The 25,687-nt window shown below is 39.1% G+C and overlaps 1 protein-coding gene across 1 annotated transcript in view; it reads left to right on the top strand.

The window, feature by feature from the left end:
• Positions 1-25,687, top strand: part of adgra1 (adhesion G protein-coupled receptor A1) — a 426,613-nt gene that overhangs the window by 49,010 nt on the left and 351,916 nt on the right. Inside the window, exons 3-5 of the mRNA XM_018095935.2 lie at positions 6,890-6,961; positions 17,700-17,771; positions 25,412-25,483. Coding sequence (XP_017951424.2) covers positions 6,890-6,961; positions 17,700-17,771; positions 25,412-25,483 — 216 coding nt within the window. The remainder of the gene's footprint in view (positions 1-6,889; positions 6,962-17,699; positions 17,772-25,411; positions 25,484-25,687) is intronic.

Raw genomic sequence — 25,687 nt, 5'->3', positions numbered from 1 at the left:
CCACAGAAACATTGACTTGTGTGGTTATATTGGCGTAATAAATGGGGTAAGATCCCCGCAAAAGAAATCCACTTCCTTAACAAGGACATACCCATACATCTAGGAGACCAATACAGGGTATGTGCAACTGTAAACATTATTAGTGTTACTCTGGGAAGGATATGTGTCTTTGTAAGATACTACTGGCAAAAGAGCCATCATCCACAATCCTGTTATCCAGAAAGCTTTGAATTATGGAAAGGCCATCCCCCATAGATTCCATTTTAAGATAATAATTCTAATTTGAAAACAATTATTTCCTTTTCCTTTGTAATAATTAAACAAAACCTTGTATTTAATCCAAAGAGATAATTAATCCTTATTGGAGGCAAAACAGTCCTATTGGGTTTATTTAATATTTACATTATTTTTTAGTAGAAAGTGTGACGGGTTTATCTTAAACAATGGCGGAATTGATTTAATTTCTCTCTGATGAAATTAAGAACTGATACCCAAAGGCTCCAACACGTCTGCCCTGGCCTGATTGGAAACAATAGGCAGATAATCCAGTTACCCTGGTACCTATACGTCTCCCCACCCCTGCATAGAAACAATAGGGGCTTGCTGGGAGGATGGGCCCATAGGGACATAAAAAGAGCCCCAAAGAGAGCTTGGGAGTCAGTCTTCGGAGAGAGAGAGGAAAGGATTCCTGCACTTCGGATCAACCGCTTCAGTGATTCTTAGGCCATTATTTTCTTCAGACTGTGGATATACTTCTGTGGGACTTTGGAACTGCCTCTTTGCTATTTTACAATTTGTCGCTGTGTAATGTCATTGGACTTTACAAAAATAAAGTGCTGGGATGCTACACGGTTTCGCTCCAGTGTTTGAGCATACAGTTGTTAGGTCATTTTCATGACAGAAAGTATGGTGATCCAAATTGTGGAAAGGTCTCTTATCTGAAACCCCAGGTCCTGAGCATTCTGGATAACAGGTCCAGTACCTTTATAAGCATGAGTCAGTTCTCAGCTTAGTGAATTGTCAGTTAGCTTTGGCAAGGGATTTTAAATAGAAATTAATTGAGGACTGCCTTGCCTGTTCATATGGTGAACAGATGAACATCTACAGAATATCTGAGCACTCCTAGCAACCCTAAAGTACCTTCTAGGCTCTTTCAACACAGGCCTGCCCCTGTTATTCAGTGCAGTGTGAGGTACTCATTTACTATACACATAGGGGTGTATTTATTAACATCGCCTGTGATGTTGTCCATAGCAGCAATTAGATTTGAACGGTCACCTACAAGTTAGAAAACAAAATCAAATTGTTAATAAATACCCCCCAAGTACCCTGTACCCAAGTACTGAGGGGATAGACCCTACAAGGTATATAACAGTTTTACAGGATTCTCTAACAGATGTGGCAAAGGCCTGCTGGCTGTGGGATGCAGAACAGTATTGTCCTTTCTTCAACCCAAATTAACTAATGTAGTGTTATATTTCATTGTAAACAATGGTTCTGGGTTTTATTTGTCCATAAAAGTTTATAGTAGTGTACAAGTGTGCAAGTTCAATGCAGTTTGCTATGTTTATTATTTTTTTTTTACCCTGGACTGTCTTTTCCAGTTTAATTGAGGGTGTGATGGTTAGTTGTCTTTTGACACAATGATGAGATGCTAATACTTTCATTTTTTTAGATATTTTCACCACAGTGTCTAAATAACGCCTGTGTCTGATTCTTTTGGGTCAATTCTGTAGCACATATTAGAGTCCTGTACCCGTCGGTACCCGACCCATTGCAGTGGCCAATTTAGGGGATAAAAAATTAAAATCTTTTGTTTGCAATGTATAAACAATTGACATGTGATTTAACTGTGACGTCAACATGATGCTTACTGTGGGAATGGGTCAGTTGGGCTTACATGGTAATAAAAAAACAGGTAAGCCGGTGCAGGTTGGGCTTAGGGTAAGTGGGTATGCGTTGGGCTTAGGGTAAGCGGGTATGGGTTGGGCTTAGGGTAAGTGGGTATGGGTTGGGCTTAGCATAAGTGGGTATGGGTTGGGCTTAGGGTAAGCGGGTATGAGTTGGGCTTAGGGTAAGCGGGTATGGGTTGGGCTTAGGGTAAGCGGGTATGGGTTGGGCTTAGGGTAAGTGGGTATGGGTTGGGCTTAGGGTAAGTGGGTTTGGGTTGGGCTTAGGGTAAGTGGGTATGGGTTGGGCTTAGGGTAAGCGGGTATGGGTTGGGCTTAGGGTAAGCGGGTATGGGTTGGGCTTAGGGTAAGTGGGTATGGGTTGGGCTTAGGGTAAGCGGGTATGGGTTGGGCTTAGGGTAAGCGGGTATGAGTTGGGCTTAGGGTAAGTGGGTATGGGTTGGGCTTAGGGTAAGTGGGTATGGGTTGGGCGCAGGTCTGAAAAAACAGACCTGTGCATGTCTCTAACGTGCATTGATGCTGTCTGCCTGGAACTACTTGTTGATATGCATACATGCTTGCAGTTCAGAATGGTAGGTGGGATGGATGAAGCAGTCAGTGCCATTGCTAGAGACCTGTGTGGGTCTAATTTTTTAAACCCAGACACACAAGCCACATTTTTACCCCACTACCCAACCTGACTTCTACCTGCCTCTTTTCTTGCTGACAACTGGAAGTGCTGTTGCAGAGTTGAAGTGGGTAAAACAAACACAGAAAAAAGGTTTATATGAGTAAAACTTGCTTGTAATAAGACCTGTGACCCAACCCGCTACCTGCAGACCCACAGACCTGCATCCACAAGTTCCACCACAACCTGCAGGTTAACTTCTTTTCTACAGGTAACGTAAGGATACCCAACCCAATGCAAGACTCTATCAAGAAGTGCAAGTTGCCTCTACCGCTCATGAACGGCATCAGTTTGCACAAAGGCTGAGTCCTTTTCCATGTGAGCTCAAGTTTTAGGGATGGCAAAGGACATTTGTTTACTTGGTCATGATTATAACAAAATGACCGAGCCCAAGGTACCCTCACTGTTATGCAGATAAATCTTTTTTTGTGTAAATATACAAAATAAATCGTCACTTCTTACATGCAAAGTCAATTAAACCAAAACCCTATAACAAATGCCATTTTTGTTTTGTTTGCTCCTGGCACATCTATAATTTACAACAAGACATCTAACTTGCATTGCCAACAAGTACAGCCTTCTTAAAGATGCCTGCAAAACAGTCTGACCTTCAAGCTAATAGAATTTGTTATCTCAAATAATAAAGTGAGAGCGGTTCTATTTATTTATGTATTTGATTACTTATTTATTTCCAATCTCTGCTGCTAATCTAATTACCCGGAACCACCTAGAGCATGTTAAAGAGCGTATTATATGAGATTGCCACGTATGCAATTCAAAGCTTGTTTATCAGCCCCTACAACAGAACACAAAGTAGCGTTCCTAAATGATTAATTCTACAAAGTGGTTTTCTGTATATAATTAAGCATTTGCCTCTTGTGGATTTCCATATGATTGAAAGGCATAACTATAACTTACCTAGGATATACATCTATTATTTTTTTTAAATCAAGATGTAGAAAAAGAGGGCACGTGTAAACCGAGTTCAAAACAAATTTACAGCTTCAAAGCAAATTTCTACAGCGGATTCTTTTCAAACGAACCCTTCAAGCATTTCCTCAAGGGGCTTTTATACATTTCAATTAAAGGGAAAAACCTGTCCCATGGAGAAACTTATAAGCATGTAATCTTTGTGTGCAAATGTTATTGCTTATTTGATTGACTTTCAATTGTTGATTTAGGGATGGTAAGAGCTGAGCTGGGACATTATCTGCCAATATCCCTTTCTTTTACATTAAGCAAAGAGCATTTTGGATGGAGTCAGAGCTTTAATTGGATATGAATGGCTAAATTGTTACAGATGCCAAGAATTTGGCTCTGGCAATGCAGGCTTCTGCTAATAGCAGCTCTTTAAATAGTGTTCTTCCTAGTTATTTGCCACAACTTGCCCACATTTAGGGACATTGACTATGAGTTCTCATGGCTGGGCTCAATTTAATGAACTAAAATACTATAGAATGGGGTCTGTTACAAAGGGGTTATTGTGTATGGCCAGGCACTGTTGAAATGTATTTATGAATTGCCCTTTCCCATCACCTACAACTGAAATGGGAGAATAGGGGCAAGAGAGAGAACAATGCATGTATAACAAATGTACGCACAATATCTTATAAAATTATAATAATAATATAATAATAATAATAATGCAAACAAGTAATTTGATTATCCTTGTCCCTTTATTGGTTAGAGACAGCTCTTAAACAGTAGTTTAATTATTTAATGGCATTTGTCAGCAGAAGATGTGCTGTATAATATATCCATATCCATCCTGTAGAATATAGTACAAGATTGCTTTTGCATGTATTTATTTAACCAATAGGAGTAGTGGGTGCTCTGGGGCTCTAGAGAATATGGACTACATTCCTGCAGCAGAGATATTGGTTGTGGGAATATCTTATTCTAGGAGTATCTAGATCAGGGCTATCCAACATTTCCACATTATGGGCCAATTATGACTCTTGATAAGTAAAGTCTATGGGGCCATTGGTTAATCTTGGGGGTATGGGTCCCCATGATGGCTGAATGCGCCTTTAGTTCTTCACTTTTACAGCACTGGACTACATCTAAATTAATTATTCATTGCTAATTTCAAGAGTGTTTTTATTTTTAAATGAGGAATTTGTGCATCTATAAAAACCACACAATGCATATTTCAAGTTTAATTGCACCACATGACTGTATACCTATTAGTACAGGTCACTGACCAGATCACCTGGAACTTTATTCACTATCACATAAGTAAAATGTCATGACCATGACATGAAACTGAAGTTTTTTTCAGTTATTAAGTGACTCAAAGGCATATGCTATGTAAATTCTCAGGTGGAACAGGGCTTTGTATACACCTTGCCAACAATCCTGGCCCTCTGTTAAGCTTGGATTTAGGTATGTTGCCTCCCACATGCTGGTGCCCAGTATGATCCTCATGCAGATAAAAATTCTATAGGCATATGAAGAGAATAAAGGGGGCCAGTTTGGGTAGTGACAATAGCAGTCAACAACAATACTAACTTGAAATTCCTTTGCCTTGATTATACTTGTTGACTGGAGGTGTCCTGAGATCCTTACATCCATGTCCATGACTGAGACTGATGATAGGCCCTGGCATTGCAAGTACATAGAGATCCAAGCAGCCCCCCCATAAGCCTAATAAAATGTGACTTTCTATGTTTTCATACAGCTTGACCCCTCTGGCATTTGTTAGAGTCTACAAACTGCCGGTCTGAACCTGCAGAGCTATCAAATGGGCTCAGTTCACTTGTTGGCCACATACATACAGTACATACTATACATAATCATGGTTTTGGCCAAAAAAGCCTCAAAATAGAAACATGAAACTTTTTATATGTAATAAGAATTTTTCAAAATTCAGGACAAGTATATATTATGTGCAAATGCGTAGAGAGCATTTTTAGGTATTAAAGACCTTTTTACATATGTACTTCCAAACAATCCAGACCTAAATTTACTTATTGGCAAGATAGGGAAATACAAAATTAAAAGAGACGTCTGGCATTGATCTTGGCAGGTTTTAGCTGGAGTATTTTTGCATTTTTTCGTTCGCATAACAAAATCTAGTTTTTGGCAAAAGAAAACCCAAACCAAAAAACTCAAGCAACAGTACATGCCCCCCTATGTGTTTGTCTTTATTTAGCTCCAAAGCCTTTATATGGGCATCATATAAGCACAGAGATTCCCCAAAATTCTCTACAGCATTTCATCTTCTCATCTTTTTTTTAAGCTATTTTTAAATTTGTTTTGAAAGACCGTAAGACTGCAAATTATTTGTATTTGTACTTCTACTGTATAGGAAATATTATACAGGTATAGGACCCGTTGTCCAGAATGTTCGGGACCAAGGGTATTCCGGATAAGGGGTCTTTCCGTAATTTGGATCTCCATGCCTTAAGTTTTGCATCCAATAAGGATTAATTATATCTTAGTTGGGATCAATTACAAGGTACTGTTTTATTATTACAGAGAAAAGGGAATCATTTAACCATTAAATAAACCCAATAGGGCTGTTCTGCCCCCAATAAGGGGTAATTATATCTTAGTTGGGATCAAGTACAGGTACTGTTTTATTATTACAGAGAAAAGGGAATCATTTAACCATTAAATAAACCCAATAAGGCTGTTCTGCCCCCAATAAGGGGTAATTATATCTCAGTTGGGATCAAGTACAGGTACTGTTTTATTATTACAGAGAAAAGGGAATCATTTAACCATTAAATAAACCCAATAGGGCTGTTCTGCCCCAATAAGGGGTAATTATATCTTAGTTGGGATCAAGTACAGGTACTGTTTTATTATTACAGAGAAAAGGGAATCATTTAACCATGAAATAAACCCAATAGGGCTGTTCTGCCCCCAATAAGGGGTAATTATATCTTAGTTGGGATCAAGTACAGGTACTGTTTTATTACTACAGAGAAAAAGGAAATCAGTTTTAAAATTCTGAATTATTTGATTAAAATTGAGTCTATGGGAGACAGGCTTTCCGTAATTCGGAGCTTTCTGGATAACGGGTTTCCAGATAAGGGATCCTATACCTGTAGTCACTTTTTTGGAGAGAAAAGCAATATCTAGATAGCAAACAGAACAGCTGTCCTTCAGTTGTTTGAAGAAACTCTAAAATCAAAACAGAAAATCTATGTACACATTTATTATTAGCACTCAAGGTTTCTATAATAGGCAGCAACACTGGGGTCATTTAATTATCTTCCTTAGGTAAATAACATTATATTTGAAGCATGCATTAGATAATGATTTCATTCATAATCAATTATTGTTTCTCTAATTATGTCTTCAGAGATCTGAGGAATAACTTGATTAGCACCATTGAACCTGGGGCCTTTTATGGACTCACAGAACTAAGACGCCTGTAAGTATTATTTCTGTATCAGTCACATTGTAAACTGTATTTGTATTGACATTTGTAGAAATAATGAACTGCAATATATTACATTATTATAAATGAATACCATTTTATAAGCCATTGTCGCTGGCCAAATTAACCCTTTAGGCTAGGTACTATCATTACATACAGAGGGGACTTGTAGTTGCAAGCTACAAGTCTACAGTATGCTGGAGGTGCACACATTCTGGCATAGCTTCTCCAATAAGAATTTTCGTTCAAGTCCCACAGTTATCATCATTAAAACAGAACCAGGATTTCCAGTCCATTGGGCACTGCCTACCTTCCTATCTTTCTCTTCAGGCCAGGGGCTCTGTCTTATACACATTCCGGGCATAGAGATCAGCGTTGAATCAAGGTACAAAACCCTACTCAATCTAGTTCTCCACTTTCTCTGGGTCCCTGTCTGGCGAGGTACTGCCAGGACACTGGACCTTTACTTACTCTACCATGAGTTCCATGAATCTACTAATCAGTATCTATCCAAACTAGTGCCTCTCAATAGTATAGAGTTGGCAAACCTCAGGTTCCCTGGAGTCTTTCACTCTTCTTCTCACATTAGCAAAATCCTGTGCCACTGAGGAAGACCTGTTCTAGAACCTCCTTGGGGCATGCCTTAACTAACAGGGCCAGCTAATGGCTGTAACCAAAATAACACTACTTACACAAATAAACTATTTCTACTCCTTGCACTGTGCCATAATATGCCTTCATTCCTTATCTAAAAACTCTCTGTGGAGAGGCCCATGTCTATATACTACACTACTCAGCTATCGCTCCTCATGAGAGCTAATGACTGAACATGGGCATATACAGCCTCTTTAATTTGGTATTGCCCCAACATTTATTGTATGAAGCTTATGGATAGATGCTGTGCAAGCATTTGTGTATGTACTGAAACAGATTTAGTCAATCAAAGGCAAGCGATCACAACTTTTAGCCTGCATGCTTGATGATGATTGGTCATGCTGCTCCCTCCTTAAAGGAAAGGAAAGGTTAAAACTAAATATGCTTCATCAAAAAAGGTCTATGTTAATACACCAATAAATACTCACAGTAATGCTGCTTTTAGTCCTATATCAAAAGAAACAAGGCATTCCTTTGCTTCTATTATGTACACATGGGCTTCTGTATCAGATTTTCTTCTCTCAGCGCAAAACTCCAAGGCAAGAGCGTGAGCCTGCACAGCTTGCTCCTCTCTGCCAATTCCTTTCCTTCTCCCTCCTCCTCTCCCTGCTGTAATCTGAGCCTAGAGCTTCGACCCAGACAGAGACACAAGGGTGCAGGAGACATCACACTAAGCAATATGGTAGCTCTTATCTTAAACAAACACAGAGAGTTTATTCTACTGAATAAATATAGCATTTTAGCGTGCCCTATTGTGGCTAATCTATTGGGAAGAAATTGTAGATTTCCTTCTCCTTTAAACCATCACAACTTGACTTGACTGGCGAACTAGATAACTTGCCCACATGAGTGGCTAGGTCCTTAGGTCTATTAAAGGAAGAGGAAAGGAGAAATCATGGGGGAGGGGTGCCAAATGTTAAGCACCCCCAAGTGATTATAATTGCTTACTTAATACCCCAGGCCAGTGCCCCAAGTATAAGTAGGCATGCGGGGGGTGGGGCAGGTTGGCAGGGGCCCAGAGAGGGTGTGGGGGCCCCTGGGGTAGCAGACCCGGTGGGCCTCACACACACTAGTCCCACCCTGCAAGTTAAAGTGTGAAGTGATCGCTCCATGGTGCTTCTACAGAAATTCCCCCAGGCAGTTTTCAGCATCCAGTAACACTGGCCTGGGGTATGAAGTAAGCAATTATAGTCACTTGGGGTTGCTTAAAGGGGCGGTTCACCTTTAAGTTTACTTAAGTATGTTATAGATTGGCCAATTCTAAGCTACTTTTCAATTAGTTTTCATTATTTATTTTTCATAGTTTTGGAATAATTTGCCTTCTTCTTCAAATTCTTTACAACTTTCAAATGGGGGTCACTGACCCCAGTGGCCAAAAAACTATTTTATTGTTACTGTTGTATCTTCTTACTTATCTATTCAGATCCCCTCCTATAAATGCACCAGTGTCTCATTCAAACCACTGCCTGGTTGTTAAGGTAAATTGGACCCCAGCAACCAGATAACTTGTGAAATTTCAAACTATAGAGTTGCTGAACAAAAAGTGAAATAAAAAACACAAATAATAAAAAATGAAGACCAATTTGAAATTGTCTCAGAATATTACTTGCTACGTCATACTAAAAGTTAACTCAAAAGTGAGCAAACGCTTTAACGCTTAGCGCCCCTCAGTGAATTCAAATTTTCTTTCTCCTTTAAAGTTTTCCAAAAGTATAACAACCATCTATAGGCATACCAAGCTTGCAGAATCCCATGGAGAATATGAAGAATGGTCTTAAGAATAACATCTATGGAAAGGTTGAGTACAATCATGCTGTGGCATTCAATTGAATAATATTTAGGTTATGCCCTCCCAAACTTTTGTGCCCAGGTTAGCTGCATTCACTCTTGTCTCTTAACTCTTCATGTCTGCAACACTTGTGCATCACAACAGATTCTCTCCCTCTATGTCTCTGACAGGCAGAGCTTCAAAAGCAGTCCATAACTGATACTGTATATGCTCCCTCAACATATGTATCAGCAAGGACCAATTTCTCCTGCTGTTAAAGTGCCCATACACGTTAAGATCCGCGTGGCAAGGTTGCCAAACGAGCCGTTTGAGCGAGGACTAGGGTTGCCACCTGTCCGGTTTTGAGCCAGACAGCCCAGTTTTCGGAAGGGCTGTCCGGGTCAAATTAGGAAAACCGGGCAGGATAGTGCAATTGGCTGATCGCTGCGTCATAGCCCCACCCCGTGACACCACAACCCAACCTCTTTCCCCATTATGTTGTGGGCCTCCTGCCCCCTGATGTCACCCCACCCCCTGCGCGGCTAAGAAAGCTGGCAGAGGTGGCGACCCTAGCGAGGACTGCATCAATAAACCAATGCGGCCCCCAATCCAACAGGAAAATCAAACCTGCCCAATGGCATTTGCCCAATTTTTAACCAGATATTGGTAAGAGGGTCCCCATTCACGGGCAGATAAGCTGTCAAATCAGTTTAAATTACTCGAATCCGCAGCTTTAATCTGCTAGTGTATGGCCACCTCTGTAGCTCATGCAGCACAAGAGAAAGAAATAAGTTGTGGGAGCTCTATAAAATAGAAATATCTCAGAATCTTTAGAAAGAATAAATATAGACTATTTGTGGAGGCGATTTATGAACATCCAGTACCATTTGTTCATTTTTTTATTGCAGCAACAAGCAGGACTTTATTGGCTAAACATGAGCTGCTTTATTGTTTCACAAATATTCGGCTGGCAATTTACACCATTGTTTTACGCGCTCATAGCTTTCTCTGCTTCTATCAGTCTATCAAGAGGGCAATCTGAGAATCAGCAAGTGTGACTGCAAATTAGAGATTCCTTCTTGCAAATCCTTTCCCCTATTGTTCTGACTTATTTATTTTCAAGCCAATTAACAGCTGAATGAGCAGTCATTCATGTTTGATCACATGAACACATTGAACAAATGTAGTGATGTATTTACGGTTACGCTGACGATCAATCTTAACTACAGCTGCCATGCCAATCCCATTCAAATGATATAGTCATAGGAAAAAGACAGCTTATACAGTATACACTCATTCTCATTTACAATAGGCAGACGAGCAAATGCTCCATGTTTGCGCACAGGGGCAGTGTGTGTGCAGGAACAGGCAGATACCATCAATATTCATGACTACACACGTGTGGGGCATCAGGAAGAATTGGTGGTTTCTCTGTAGCCACCTAGTGTGACATTAGCCTAAGGGCAATGGCACGCAGGGAGATTTGTAGCCAGCTTTAGAAAATGCCTTGCCTTAGACCAGGGATCCCCAACCTTTCTTACTTTTGACCCACAGTCAAATGTAAAAAGACTTGGGGAGCAACACAAGCATCATAAAAGTTCATGGAGGAGCCAAATAAGAGCTAAGATTGGCTATTAGGGGCCTCTATGCACACTATCAGCTTACAGGGGCTTTATTTAGTAGTAAGTCTTGTTTTTATTCAACCAAAACTTGCCCCCAAATCCAAAAATAACTACCTGGTTTGGGGGCACTGGGAGCAACATCCAAGGGGTTGGGGAGCAACATGTTGCCCCTGAGCCACTGGTTGGGGATCACTGCCTTAGACTGTTGATTGTTGAGAGTAAAACATTTTACAGTAAGCTGGCTTAATCGTGGAAAATTGCAAAGGGAAGCAAGTCTCCACGTGTGTCATTGCCCCAAGGGGGGCATTTACCAGGGCTGCACCACCCAAGTTGCTGTCGCCCTAAACCCCCCCCTTATGTGAAACTCGTCAGGGGAGGACATCGGAGGCCATAGGAAGCAGCAATAGGGTCGGATTTGGCCCCACCGGGTATTTTCCCAGTGTCCCAGCGGCCCATTCCGACCCTGGCATTTACAAATGTTCATATTTTTTTCACGATTCGTTTTTTCTGTGCCCAAAAAAATATATATTTTTTCTTTTTTTCGTTTTTTGATTGTTTGGACGCTCTATTCATTGAAAGATCAAAAAATGTATCTGCACAGGCAGAACTTGCTGTTCTAGAGAAATCAAGGAATTAGGGAAATTGCTTTAAATATAAAATAATTCTGCCATCTGTGTACTACGACCAGCCCTTTCCAATATCACTTTAGAGATGATACTTAATCTACCTACTGTATACAGAATATGTTGTTATGAATTGCTGGGATATTAAAAAAACATGTTTTTGTAAACTGGGTTCCTATTAAGATTATTTATTTTTATACATGCCTTTGTAAATCTGCATTAATGTTCCCATTAGCAAGTGGCGGAATAACTAACGTGCATTATTAATTAGAATAATGCATGAGAATTAGCCTTAAGACGTGTGCCCTGAATGCACTGCTAAAAGTCATTTTATTCTACATGGCGTTTGTATGAGGCTGTGGGAATGCATAATTATGTTTTATAACAAACACAACAAAGCTTAAAATATGAAAAATAGATTTAATAAAGCACTGCCTAATAAGAGCATTATTGAGTAACCTTTAATTTGATTAAAAACTATGAGTAATGTTACTGCAACTTGTACTGGAACCTATAATACCACATTAGTCTTTAATGGACCTGGATCAGGGTTTGGGAGAACTAGCGGTTTATTGCAACCTGTGGCCATTTGTTTAAAAGCAAACATCTAAACAGTTGCTATTGGTGTAGTAAAGGAGCAATGTTTGCCCATGTCTACTAACCCATAGCAACCAATTAGGTGTTTGCTTTTCAAATATTTAACCACTGCTGATTGGTTGCTTTGGGTCATTTTTAAGGTGGCCACACACGTCGCACGAAAGATCGTACAATCAGCCACAAACCGTTCAGCGCTGAAGGCAGATTTTGGTCAGGCGCCTTCTATGGCGCCCGATCAAAATCTTTTAACTGGCCCGGTCGGCGAGTCGACCGATATCAGCAGCTTCCTGCGATATCGGTCGACTCGCCGACTTGCCATACACGCACCGAATATCGTACGAAACAAAGTTTCGTACGATATTATCGGTGTGTGTATGGCCATCTTTAGTCATTCTTAGCCACCCAAATGCCAGTAATAGCACAGAATCATTTTCTATCCTCTAGGCTGGCTACTTTTAGAATACTTTTCAGTTTAACCCTTTCCATTTTGGTGGTCAGCTTATGGATGCAAAAATCAGGTGCAGGCCATGTGCACAGCATTATGGGTAAATTGCAATTTGTACATTGACTTTGCAGCCCTACTGTACAGTACATATTTGGTATTCACACTAACACCCACCCAATTTCTAATGTAGACATTAATACATTTTGGTCAACCTGCTGGCTTGTCCATACAATGGCCCTGCCCTTGACCCACCCCAAGTCCATTATTACCTCTGTCCCTTTACGGAGTGACACATTAATTGGCACTCAATGGACCTGTGCTTCCACAATAAACTTGTACTGGAACCTAAAGGATTGTATTCATGAAGTGGAGAAGTACATAGGTGCCCTCTCTCTCCCATGCCCCAAACTTACATATCACTCAGATGCCCACATTAGAAAGTATAAGAAGCTGCAGACTGCAAAGGAGCTCTGTACCTCATGCTCTTTTATAATCTAAAATACCATGGTCTTTCTATTGTACAATATGGTTTAAAAGAGAATGAAAGGTAAAATTACTGGGGTTTGCACATTTGTTAGGCACTCTTCCATGATTATAATTGACCTGTTACCCAGAGGTGGATCACCTCCACTTTAAAAAACAATCTTCTTTTCTGCAAAATGCACCATCTTCTTCCCAACCTCCATGTATCCCCTGTACCACCATGGACAGTGTAGCACTGAGCATCAATGGAGATTACTGTACATAGTTACATAGTTACATAGTTACATAGGGTTGAAAAAAGACCAGTGTCCATCAAGTTCAACCCATCCAAGTAAACCCAGCACACTTAACCCACACCTACCAATCTATACACTCACATACATACACTATATATACAACCACTAGTACTAACTGTAGATATTAGTATCACAATAGCCTTGGATATTCTGATTGATCAAGAACTCATCCAGGCCCCTCTTAAAGGCATTAACAGAATCTGCCATTACCACATCACTAGGAAGGGCATTCCATAACCTCACTGCCCTCACCGTGAAAAACCACCTACGCTGCTTCAAATGGAAACTCCTTTCCTCTAATCTAAAGGGGTGACCTCTGGTGCGCTGATAGTGTAGTGTGCATATACCCAGCTTGAATCAGCACAGGGGGTAGCTGGGAGTAGGCAATAAGATTGTGTGAGTGCAGAAAAGACCATGAGCTGGACCATGACTTTGGGTTGGTTAAGGCAACCCAGTGATAGTCACCAGGGTGCTTACAATTTAGCATTTAATCCCTCTCCCAGTAATTTGACCTTTTGTTCCTATTTTAATAGAATCTGATTTGATACCAAATAGACCATACATATTGTATTAATTGTGTTGAAAATGTTTTCTCTTGGCTACAATCTACTTTCTAATGTTCCCTAATAAACTGCACAACAATGCGAGGAGTAATTTCATGTTGTGGGTTGTTCATTGTATATGTAGATGTGAAAAAATAGCCACAGTTATTTCCTTTCAGAGGCCTGGATAATCTGTGGACATCAGCCAATTCTGATGAAACTGGGTCGCTGGATTATGTCAACAAAACATAAATGTATTTTAATAGCACCCTCTGCGGTAATTGGGAAAACATTTGTCTAAAATAATTGCTTTACTTCTTACATTTGCACGTTTTATTTCCATTTCCAACGAACTTTGGGAAAGTGAAATTAATTACAGCTATTACAGGAGTTGACTCTTTCAGTGCTGGTTTGACTTTATTTTTTTATTTTACATTTGCAAAACTTCTCTGTTATTCCAAAGTTTGCTGACCATCTGTCTTGGCTGAATTCCCAGAACCATAAAGCAATGTAAAAATGGAAACCAGTATTTAAATCCTTGCATCCTCTGAGTTCCAATATCTGTACAGGTTCATGAAATGATCTCTGGGAAAGTGCAGATAAAATGTTCAGCCATTAAGGCTCAGTTACAAACACAGCCATAATTGCAGTTGTTCAAAAATGGACGCAGACTTTATGTATATTGATACCATTCATTAGGGGTAATCATGCTCCCTAGACTTCTATGTATTTGCACACTGTGTATGTGCAGGGGAACCCTGGAGCTCCTTGAAGGTAGCGGTAATTCCACGGTTCCCACTGAAGTCTTGTGTTAATAGGTGCAGCCCTTAAAGAATCACATGCAGATATAATTGTAACCTCAACCTCCACTTATGAAAATTCTGAACTCAGTTGCATCCACATTTGCTTCAATATACTGGACAAAATTGCAGCAAGTGCAAATCTGTGCATGGCATTATGGGTCAGTTGTTTTTGCAGCCCTAATGTACATTTTAGTATTCATGCTAACACCCACCTTGAGAGTTATAGAGTAATACTAAGGAAAATTGTGCCTGTATCTCACCAAATTTCATTCATACAGTTTGGCCAACCTGACAATGGCCATGCCCTTGACCCACCCCAAGTCTATTTTTACCTCTGTCCCTTTGGGAAGTAGCTGGACCAGGACCAACCCATCTAAGTAAGAAGTTGGGAGGTATATTATGTTTTTCTCTTGGTTTAGAGCAGAACGGAAGTAAAACTCACAAAACACACAACAACTGCATATATTTTTTTATTAAAATGTAAGCAAATAAGCCCTAATGTGTTTAGCATCACTTACCATGGACTACTGGATTATTTCTGTCTTTGTAGTTAAACTAAACCTATGTAAAGGGATCTAGAAGGAAACCTGGATGGGCTGCAGTGGTTTGGTATTTGCTTTTAGCATACATTCCAAAACTGTGATTCCAGCCAACAAAAGCCTATTGTTTGTTTGCATACTACATACCAATAATATTGGTTTGTAGTATGGTGCGATATGTAGTTTTCAGCCCTTGCAAGCAACTTTGCCAGTTAATGAGTAATAATTAATGCCATTTATCTTGTTGGTTCTCTTACCTGCTTCAAATATACTTTCTGACAATTTACCGTCCAAGCATTCATTTAGGTAATTGGTTATGCCTATGAAAACATGGTTATGCCTAACAAAGAATAAATATGGATATTCAAGCACTGCCTTAAATGTTTTTGCCAAAAAGCCAAGGATAATCACTGTAACCAAGGAACATCAGGCAGGGAGTTGAGCAGGCACCATAACTCAACATTATAAACCATCTACTATTTGGTATCTGTTCTTAAATCTCACATCCCCTGTTCCACCTACAGTACAGGGAGGAGACCACTAACTGAAAGATGAGCTAAATGCGATAAGCCCTTGCCTGACAGAACTTGCAGGCAAATTAGAGACTTATAAATAAAATTACAGCTAACCTTGTTAGAACCCCTGGATAAAAAAATATTTAAGCAATTATTTATCCGAAAGTAACGGCAGAATGATCTTCCTCTACCTCAGTTTATACAGGATTTCAGAACATTGTAGAGACAAAGCCTAACAAGAAAGCAGCCTTTCCATCATATCATTTAAGGCAAATGGAAAGATTTTAGGATGAACTTTTCATCTCTAAGATAGTACAGGGGGCAAGAGGACATCCACTGAGGCTGGAAGAAAAGATGTTTCATCATCATAAGAAGGGCAACTTTACTGCTTGGGACAGTTCAGTAATGGAATTCTCTGGTACACAGTGGGTACATGGTGATCACAATTTTTTAAAGCAAGAAAGGACAAGTTAACAAAGTTAAATTGACAGCAAGCCTTTCGATAAGGTCAACTTGTAGAGGGTTTTGTAAAGAGTGCAGTTAATTGACATATGCCTACGTTCACTTAATATGTCAAAAAAACTTGACTTGAATAAAGAACTGCTTGTAAGAAATGAATGGCATCATACATGGTTTAGTCGTTTTTGAAATAAGATATTAGTTTGAATTAATATTCTCCCTCAGGTGTTTAACATCATTTATCTCTCTCCTTTAACAAAGCATTTATGATAGAACTTGCCTGCATTTTATTATATTTTACTGTAATGGCCTGACATTGTTGATGTGTTATTTCAACCAAGGAAGATAATTTAAAACCAGTTCAAGTCTAGAAGCTTCAGGCACAGACTAAAAAGCTGACGTAGGAATGGATCTTCTTTTTAACAAAATAAAAGACATTTTTTTTTTTTTTTTAAATTCTGTATGTTTAAATCAGGTAAAGAATTAAACCCATTAAAACATTTTAGCAGTACACATAGGGGCTATTAAATAGTCAATTATAGTTTTTATTGGCACTATCAGGAACCATTTTCATGCTTTTGTTGCTCCCCAACAACTTTTTCCATTTGAATGTGACTCACGGGTATCCCTGTTCTACTGGGTAATAAATATCATGGCCAAAGCTGGAATATAGAGGATCTGTTGTGGGAACTCTAGGCGTAACAATTGCATACAATAGCCGCCTGTACTTTATTTATAAAGTATCGATTGTCCTGTCATTTGAGCAGGTACCTCTTACCCTACCATTTCCTTCTCTTACTATTGTTAAAATGATTATAACTTCTGTTTTTATAGTATTATTGCAACTTCCTAGCTCTATGTAAATGAAAATTGATGATGCACCTTACATACCATTTACAATGTGAGTGATTTGCACTAATATTTTACACTTTGCACATAGTCCTTCCTAGTAAAAAAACACAGATGGTTTGATTTAGTTCAGCGGTTTTCTCAGGGGTCGCCTAAGACCATCGGAAAACACATACCGTATTTCCAATGGTCTTAGGAATAATTTTATGGTTGGGGGTCACCACAACATGAGGAACTGTATTAAAGGGTTGCGGCATTAGGAAGGTTTGAACCACTGATTTAGTTGGATGAAATGTGAATGGTGCAGCCAATCATTTGCTGCTTATATGACTCAATTAGAAGAAGAAACTGGAAGTTGTAGTTTACAAACAGGTGAGAGCCGCATGTTGGATATCTCTGCTTTAGCTCAACATGATGCAAAATAACTGAATTCTTGGTTTGAAGAGGAAACAATTTTGGAAAGTATCATAAAAACATCCTTATGGCAATCAAAACACAAAGTAAATTAAACTATTGCAATTGTGTTCTTTTTTCCAGTGACCTGTCTAATAACAGGATTGGCTGTTTAGCCCCAGAAATGTTCCTAGGTCTCTTCAGTCTTCAAAAACTGTAAGTAGAATCTTCTTTTGGTAGCGATGTTTTCCATCATTCACCTGCATTTTCTAATTTTCATTAAAGGAAGCTACATTTAATATATTTACAGTTGCATGTGTGTATAATGTTGAGTTGAATGTTGTCCTTATTTCTCATTGTAGCAACTATTCCCAGCACCTTTGAAAACTGGTTTGTCATTATGTCCTGTGAAACTGGGAAGAAAAGGGAACTTACCCATAGTCAGTGAAGGATATAGAGAATTGACAATCTAATATATAGATATATATATATATATATTAGTAGCAAGGTCGGCTCAGGTCATTTTGCTGCCATGGTGCCCCACCTTTATGCCCTCTTTTATGGAACTCTGGGGGAGAGGTAGGTCTGGAGTACTAGTGTTGTTTATCTCCTAGAGCAACGGTCTACTGTCTTAAGCATGTCAAATGTAATTTAGCTTTATTCTTACTTGAATTGTTATTGGACTCATCAAATACTTAGGACCAAATGTATTCAAATGTTTACTTTTGTAGGGATTTAAGAAAATTATTGATTATTTTTAGCTTTTCAAATGAAATTTTGTAAGGTTTATTAATCAAAAAATGTTTAATAGGTGGAGTACAAAACTAAAACCTGATGAGTTTCTACAGAACTCAGTGGGGGGGGGGGGGTATTTTTTAGCTTGTAAGCTATTTTATAATTAGATTTTTTTCCCTAAAATGTAGAATAAAAAATGGAATTATTTGATCTTTCTTGCTAATGTTTTAGGGGAAATTGCACAATTGGGGTTTTCTTCTTTGAGTTTTTCTGTAAATATAATAGCGGTCAGGGAAAAGTTGGTTAAAAGAAAAATGTAATCAGTTTAATCATAATGTGCTTCCACATTTGAATTTTGAAAAAAAAATAGCCTCCCCAACACTGCCCCAACTAGAACAAATCTGATTGTTCCGTTAGGTGATCCCTGACAAGTATGGGAGTCTCTATCAGCACATATTTGGGGTTTTAAGACTGACCTGGCCATACTGTATGATTAAGATGGCCATAAATGGTACGATTCACTCATCCAGCCAAGAGATAAACATTGACCCTTGGATCATTATTAGATCACATGAATAAAGTGCAAAAGCATTATCTGTGGGCTGCACGCATTGCCCAGTTATGACGCTTGACTAGTGTTATATTCTAACTGATCAGAAGTTGATCTGGGAACTCATAGGCTGCCTATCTGATCAAGTGAGGCTGAGCTGGTAGCCCATGTCTGCCAAGGGTTTGCTGAACAGTAACCCACACAATAAATTGTTTGAAATAAATCACTCAAGATGAGATGTTGGGTGTTTTAGACATGTTCTTTAAAAATGCCCCAAACTTTCTTCTCTTGGCCCCTGTGAGAATGGGCTGGAATTAAAAGCTGCCAGTCAGACAGTTCTGTTATGAAAAGGACAAATACAAGTGCCATATTATTAATACAGAAGCCATACTATTCAAATTCTTTTGAATATGTACTTGCCATAAAGTGTATTTCAGTCAGCAAAATAACCCAAGTTTCTGTGTCCATGAGAAGAACATTATCTTCTGTTCTGCACAATTTTATCTTCTCATCGTTGTTCCCATTCCCAGAAATCCCATGACCCTTTTAATTGTGTACAGTGTCTAGACTTGTCACTTCTGATAAAAAAAAAATATTTAAGGAAGAACCTAGTGATGGATTTACTGCATTTGGACTTCACTTCATTCATTAGTGCTTTAAACAGCTGATTAATTAGTAATTCATCAAAGCATTCCAAAGAGAACAGAAGGGGACTGTATTTACATCTCAGTGTTTGCATAAATCCAGATTGTGGTATTTGGAAGCCAAAAGAAAGTCTGCGGTTGCAGGTTTATGGACAGTTCTTTCCACCCTCGATGTTAATGCCCTCAAGATGAACAATATTGTAACAGGATTTACGAAAAAAGAACTATTCCAAAATAACAAGTATTTAAGTCAGCCCTAGTATTCTGTTTCTGTCTCACTAATCTGGGAGTGCTGCTTGCTATTTTTGTAGGGAACAGTAGTTATAGTGACATAGAATGGAAAATCTATTTATAAGTAGCTTATATTCCATTCTTCCTGACAAAGACAATGGCAAATACAGTACAGAATAAGGTAAATGCTATTTTTTGTATGGAACATTATTTTTTGTATATATTTGTATATGGCACACTTCTGCAGAAATTGGATTGCACTCACTTTTCTGGGCTGTACTTATTTCAGAAGGGCTGAATTCTCTTTGCATATAAAGAAAGATACTGGGAACTAACATTTAAAGTGCAGTGCCCACCCAGTGTCTGTAACTGGGTGGGATGATGTCAGAGGAAAGAGTCCTCTGATCCCCTACACATACTTCTGTGTGGGACTTACATATAACCTGCACTGAGGCTTAGAATTATATACAGGTATCGGACCTGTTATCCAGAATGCTTGGGGCCAAGGGTATTCTGGATAAGGGGTCTTTCCGTAATTTGGATCTCCATACCTTAAGTCTACTAAAAAAAATTAATAATACAGTAATTAAACCCAATAGGATTGTTTTGCATCCAATAAGGATTAATTATATCTTAGTTGGGATCAATTACAAAGTACTGTTTTTATACTACAGAGAAAAAGGAAATCAGTTTTAAAATCCTGAATTATTTGATTAAAATGGGGTCCATGGGAGGGGCTTTCCATAATTCGAAGCTTTCTGGATAACGGGTTTCTGGATAAGGGATACCATACCTGTATTAAATAATTAACTACCTATTGTAAAATAAAAGGATATTATAAGTCACAGAGGATTTGCATGAACTCATAATGGTACAAGGCCAAAGGCCGAGTGCCTTTATACAGGTCATGGAACTCTGACGTGACTTTAAATATCCTTAGATTTTACAACAGGGGTCTTAACAACAGGATATTCATGGCTCTTCTGTATTATAATCCAATAGACAATCTCTTCAAAGGGTAGCAAAATGGTAGCTTTTACCATTATTGTATATGCAGTATAAATGCAGATATGCACAGAAGGAATGAGCTTCTACCATAGGCAAAGTGTCTCCTATTGTTTTCATTGGGAAGGTGATCAATGGTGTTGACTCCCTCAGATATCTCATGTAATGGCTGTTTTCGTTGATGGACAAATCATACTTTTAAATCGTTTCAGGATGAGCTTGGTCCCACGATAATGAAAATACAATTACAGTTTAACTATAAAGCAGTTTAATAAACCAATTGGAATGAATAAAACTCCCAAGGTTGCATCATACTCCGTATTAAAAAACTTACAGAGTACTGTATATGGATAAATGGGTAAACTAGTAGTAAGGCAGGTTTAATTCATTAGAACGACTTTACTGTTGCAAGACATAATTCCTTTAGCTACTTTCTTTGACTGCTCTTTAATCTTGTTATGCAGTGTGTTGCCCCACATGGCACACAACATAACAAGGATATGGTACAATATATGGCATCAGCACTATAGTATTTACAGTATGTGGGTGCTATAGGTTGGCAATAAAAAGGGATGATACCAATAATAAATACATGCCCTATAACTGCGGAGATCCCCTATCCTTTTTTCTCAGTTTGCCCAGTTTTTACAAGTATGAAAAATTAACTTCAGTAATAGCTTTAAATGCCAACAGCATCTTTATAGTGAGTGTAACACTTGTTTGGCTAGGATATGGCAAAACCCGGGCTAGTAATTGGTATGGAGCATGTGTTACATGCGATTCCTTTTCCCAGTGTGGGCCTCCGCTAAGTGGGAGATGAATAGGTGGAGCTGAGGGTGTTGAACTACAACTTGAATAGAGCTGTGTGGTGCAGTTGTAATAATAGACGCCAGAAAGGTTCTTGCTGATGAACTAGTAACTTGTTTATTGTCCAAGACACAGATGTTATCAGAGTATTATACTCACAAGCAGTAGATATAGATTGTCAGTGATAAACAGCAGTTGTGACCTTTAGGAAACAGCAAAGCCCAACATAGAGAAGTGCAGAGTATTAGCTGATAGCCCAAGATGGATGCCCTTTACTGGAACAGATCCCCTCCAGCCAACTGTGGTTCAGGGGTGAAGTACTGCCTGAATCCTGCGTCTTAACTGTGGTCCCTACAGCAAGGCATACAGAGCCTGGGGTAGGCTAAACCCTTAATAACTTCTTTGTTGGGGCTAATGGCTGCCATTTCTAGCTAGACTGACTATGATCACTTCTCCTAGAGAGTGCTATGAAATATTCTGCTGTGCTTACTTGTTCTCATTCACGGGGCCCTGTCCCCGACTTTAGTTGTTCCAGTAGTGTTACTGGGGCCTAACTGCACCCAGGCTCAGATGGAGCTCTGCCTAGGACACAGCCTGCAGCCAAAAGAGAAAGACACTCCCTCCTGCCAGACACTATATCAGTCTGCAGGGGGAGTGTACAACCTAACTAAACCTATAAGGGATAGTGTTTCAACTGTAACCTGAGTATAGAGGGCTCTGCCCAATAACAGCAAAGATGTGAAAGGTAGGGATATGAAGCTATAGGGCACTTAACCCTATGGGTCCCTACATGAGTATACAGTAATTCCTTGCAGAGGAACATAATTAGTTCATTATTCCTGTTTACTCGACTAGGTCATCTATGCCTGAATATTTCCAGATGGGAGTGAAGAGGGGCTGTGTCATCAGATCAGTTTATTGTCCGATCATTTTCCAAAGACTGAGATTGTAATTCATCAATTTAATCTTGGATTTGATGCAGACATACCTTCTGCCAATACAAACGTATGAAATGAATACTGTCTGTCGCTGGTACTGAGGAAAATACACTGGGAACTGCTGACAAATAACGAATTAATGAAGATGCCTGCAGTAGTGACAGGGATGAAATGCTGATCAGACTCCTGCCTCCATTTTTCCTCCATAGCTTTTTGGGAAAGGAAGAGCTCATTGAGCAGTACCGTTAGCAATCTTAGTCTGAAAAATCAGATCCCGTGTAATTTTGATGCCCCTACATTATGATTTTTGGTTTAATTCTATTTTTCTACATGGAAACACACTGCATAATAAATCTGCCCCCTTTTGTTTGGGTGCAGAAAGCCCATATAGACCCCAAGAGTGAGGGTCCGTCATCCACTTGGTAATTCAAAGACTGCCCACAAGATTTAATTCTAATTTTGCTTTTCTAGTTCTTTGCTTATTTTTACCTATTTTAAACAACCTTTAAATAACATTCAGACTATTTTACTCCATTCTGTGACTATTCTCAAGAGATTTTAGCGACAATTTATAGTTATTTTGTTTTACAGCTCTGCTATTGTCTTGTGTATAGATATAGATTTAATGATATGAACCATTTTACTCACAATGATACACAAGTAATGTATAAAGGTATGGAATCCCTTGAAGGCAGGCGTAATCCTTTGGAGTTTTATTACATACACTGCGCACTGTCGCAAACAATAACATTTGCGGAGCCCATATTAAATTCGCTCAAAGGCAAATTTGTTGGCACAGAGGCATACATTTTTGCTTTGCGAATAATTTTCCCATTACCGTTTATTTGTAATACATTTGTATTTTATTGTTTTTCATGATTTGTATTTTTTTTGCACAAATACTTTTTTTGCAGGAAAAAAACATTTTTTTCTCATTTATTATGGGGCCGATTCATTAAAACACAAGTTCGAATCCCAAATGGGAAAAATTCGGATTGGATCCAATAATTTCTGAAGATCGCAAATATCACGAAAATGCTTACGAAAAAATCGTATTAGTCATGATAATATCGTATTGGTGATCCGAAAGTCAGGAAATTTTTGTACCGAACAATTGTAAACAATGGCAGAACCTTTCCGAATCTTTCGCGCAAGCGTACGAAAAAGTCGCGCAAGCACGAAAAAATCAGCGAAAATACGCTCGGAGCGTTCGTGTCTTAATAAATCTCCCCCTATGTGTCAAAACTGTGGCAAATACACAAGTAAACCATCTAAAAGTTGTCACGGTCATGTAGAAGTAGAGATGTAGCGAACCTCACAAAAAAAGTTCGCGAACCCGTTCGCGAACTTCCGCCAAAAAGTGCGAACTTTTGCAAACTTTGCGAATCCCATAGACTTCAATGGGAAGGGGAACTTTAAAACCTAGAAAAGCCATTTCTGGCCAGAAAACTGATTTTAAAGTTTTTTAAAGGGTGCCACGACCTGGACAGTGGCATGCAGGAGGGGGATCAAGGGCAAAAACTTCTCTGAAAAATACGTTGTTGACACAGCGTTGCATTTTGTGCTGTAAAGGGCAGAAATCACACTACATTTCTAAACTTGTGTAATAAACTGATTTAAAACGTCCGGCGCCTACATGCCAATCAAGTCGTGTAAAGGTTACAGCCGGTTCACACGCAAAGACAAAACGCTGCAGTAGTGGATACGGAATATATTATTGCTGGTGGAAAAACATCGCTCAGGTGATTTTATTGCAATGCAATGTCACTACTATGTGTAACGTGTTTGGTGCACTACTATGAACAACAGCAAACAGCACTGGACACATTAAAGAACAGTAAGTTAAATTAAAAAAAAAAAAATAATAATAAAAAAAAAGTGATCTCTGGTTGGTGCTGGGGGTGAACTACTAGGAGCAGCACACCAGTCCCCCACAGCTAGACTAATAGCACTGGGCTCTATAAATTACAGTAGCAAAGTAAAAAAACACAAATAAAAAAAAAATGATGTGAATGTGTGGTTGCACACCTGTCTCCAACACACACAGACGGAGCTGCAGTACACAATGAAAAGAAGAGTAACAGTAATCAGAAAATAAAAGCAGTCCTTACAAGGACTATTGGGTTACAGCAGATGAGATCAGCAGGACAGCTGCCCACAGCAGTTACATACAGAGCAGTAGAAAGTAGATTACTAGTCAGCAAAGCTACCTAAACTGTCCCTCTAACCCCTGCACAGCTCTCTCCTTATGTGCTAATACAGAGCAGTAGAAAGTAGATTTCTAGTCAGCAAAGCTACCTAAACTGTCCCTCAAACCCCTGCACAGCTCTACCCCTATGCTAACTCATCAAGCACACACAGGCAGAATGTAAAATGGCTGCTGGGCTTCGGTTTATATATGGAAGGGAGTGGTCCGGGGGTGGTCCAGGAGGGAGAGCTGCCTGATTGGCTGCCATGTATCTGCTGGCTCTGGGGTGAGAGGTCAAAATTTGGCTCCAGCTAAGGCGAACCCAAAATTGTGAACATCACTAAAAGTTCGCGAACTTGCGAACACTCGATTTTCGTGCAAATTAGTTCTCCGGTTAACAGTTCGCTACATCTCTATGTAGAAGTCAATGGCAACTGGCTAATATTTATTTGCTTTGTTTTTAGATGTTTTCTGGGTTTTTTTAAGAAAAGGCTGTTTTACTAAATCACTTGCCATTCGTGGCTTTAGAAAATTATGAGTTTTCTTGTGGCTTCAAAAACAAATAAAACCATGAAAATGAGAATGTTGATAAATGAGCCTTCAAAAGTAATTCATATTTGTGCGGGGGGAGGGGTTGGTAAAAAGATGCTTCTTGTGCAAATTGTATAAATACGTTATAAAGATAACATTATTGCCTGTTTGATTAATTTTGAAATAACAGACTAAGCGTGTAACTGCGATTTCATTTTCTATTATAGGAATTTGTCGGGGAATATCTTTTCAACTCTTATCCCGGGGCTGTTCCAAGAGCTTCCATCTTTAAACACAGTGTAAGTACTGAGCTGTGTGTCTGCATTACATATTGATGTAGAAGGCTGACGTGCACGTTTATGTAACAAGCCGTAACCACAGTTAGAGTGACACCTGTAAGGCAAGTGTGAGTCAATAGAAGATCTATAATATCATCTTTTTGTATAAGATGTTCAGTACATTACGTGAATGGCATCTGCTGTTTGAAAACGATTACATTTACT

The sequence above is a fragment of the Xenopus tropicalis genome, chromosome 7, assembly GCF_000004195.4.
Source record: "Xenopus tropicalis strain Nigerian chromosome 7, UCB_Xtro_10.0, whole genome shotgun sequence".
In the NCBI taxonomy this organism is placed as follows: Eukaryota; Metazoa; Chordata; class Amphibia; order Anura; family Pipidae; genus Xenopus; species Xenopus tropicalis.
The sequence above is the reverse complement of the archived record's forward strand: the minus strand, read 5'-3'. Positions and strand labels throughout refer to the sequence as shown.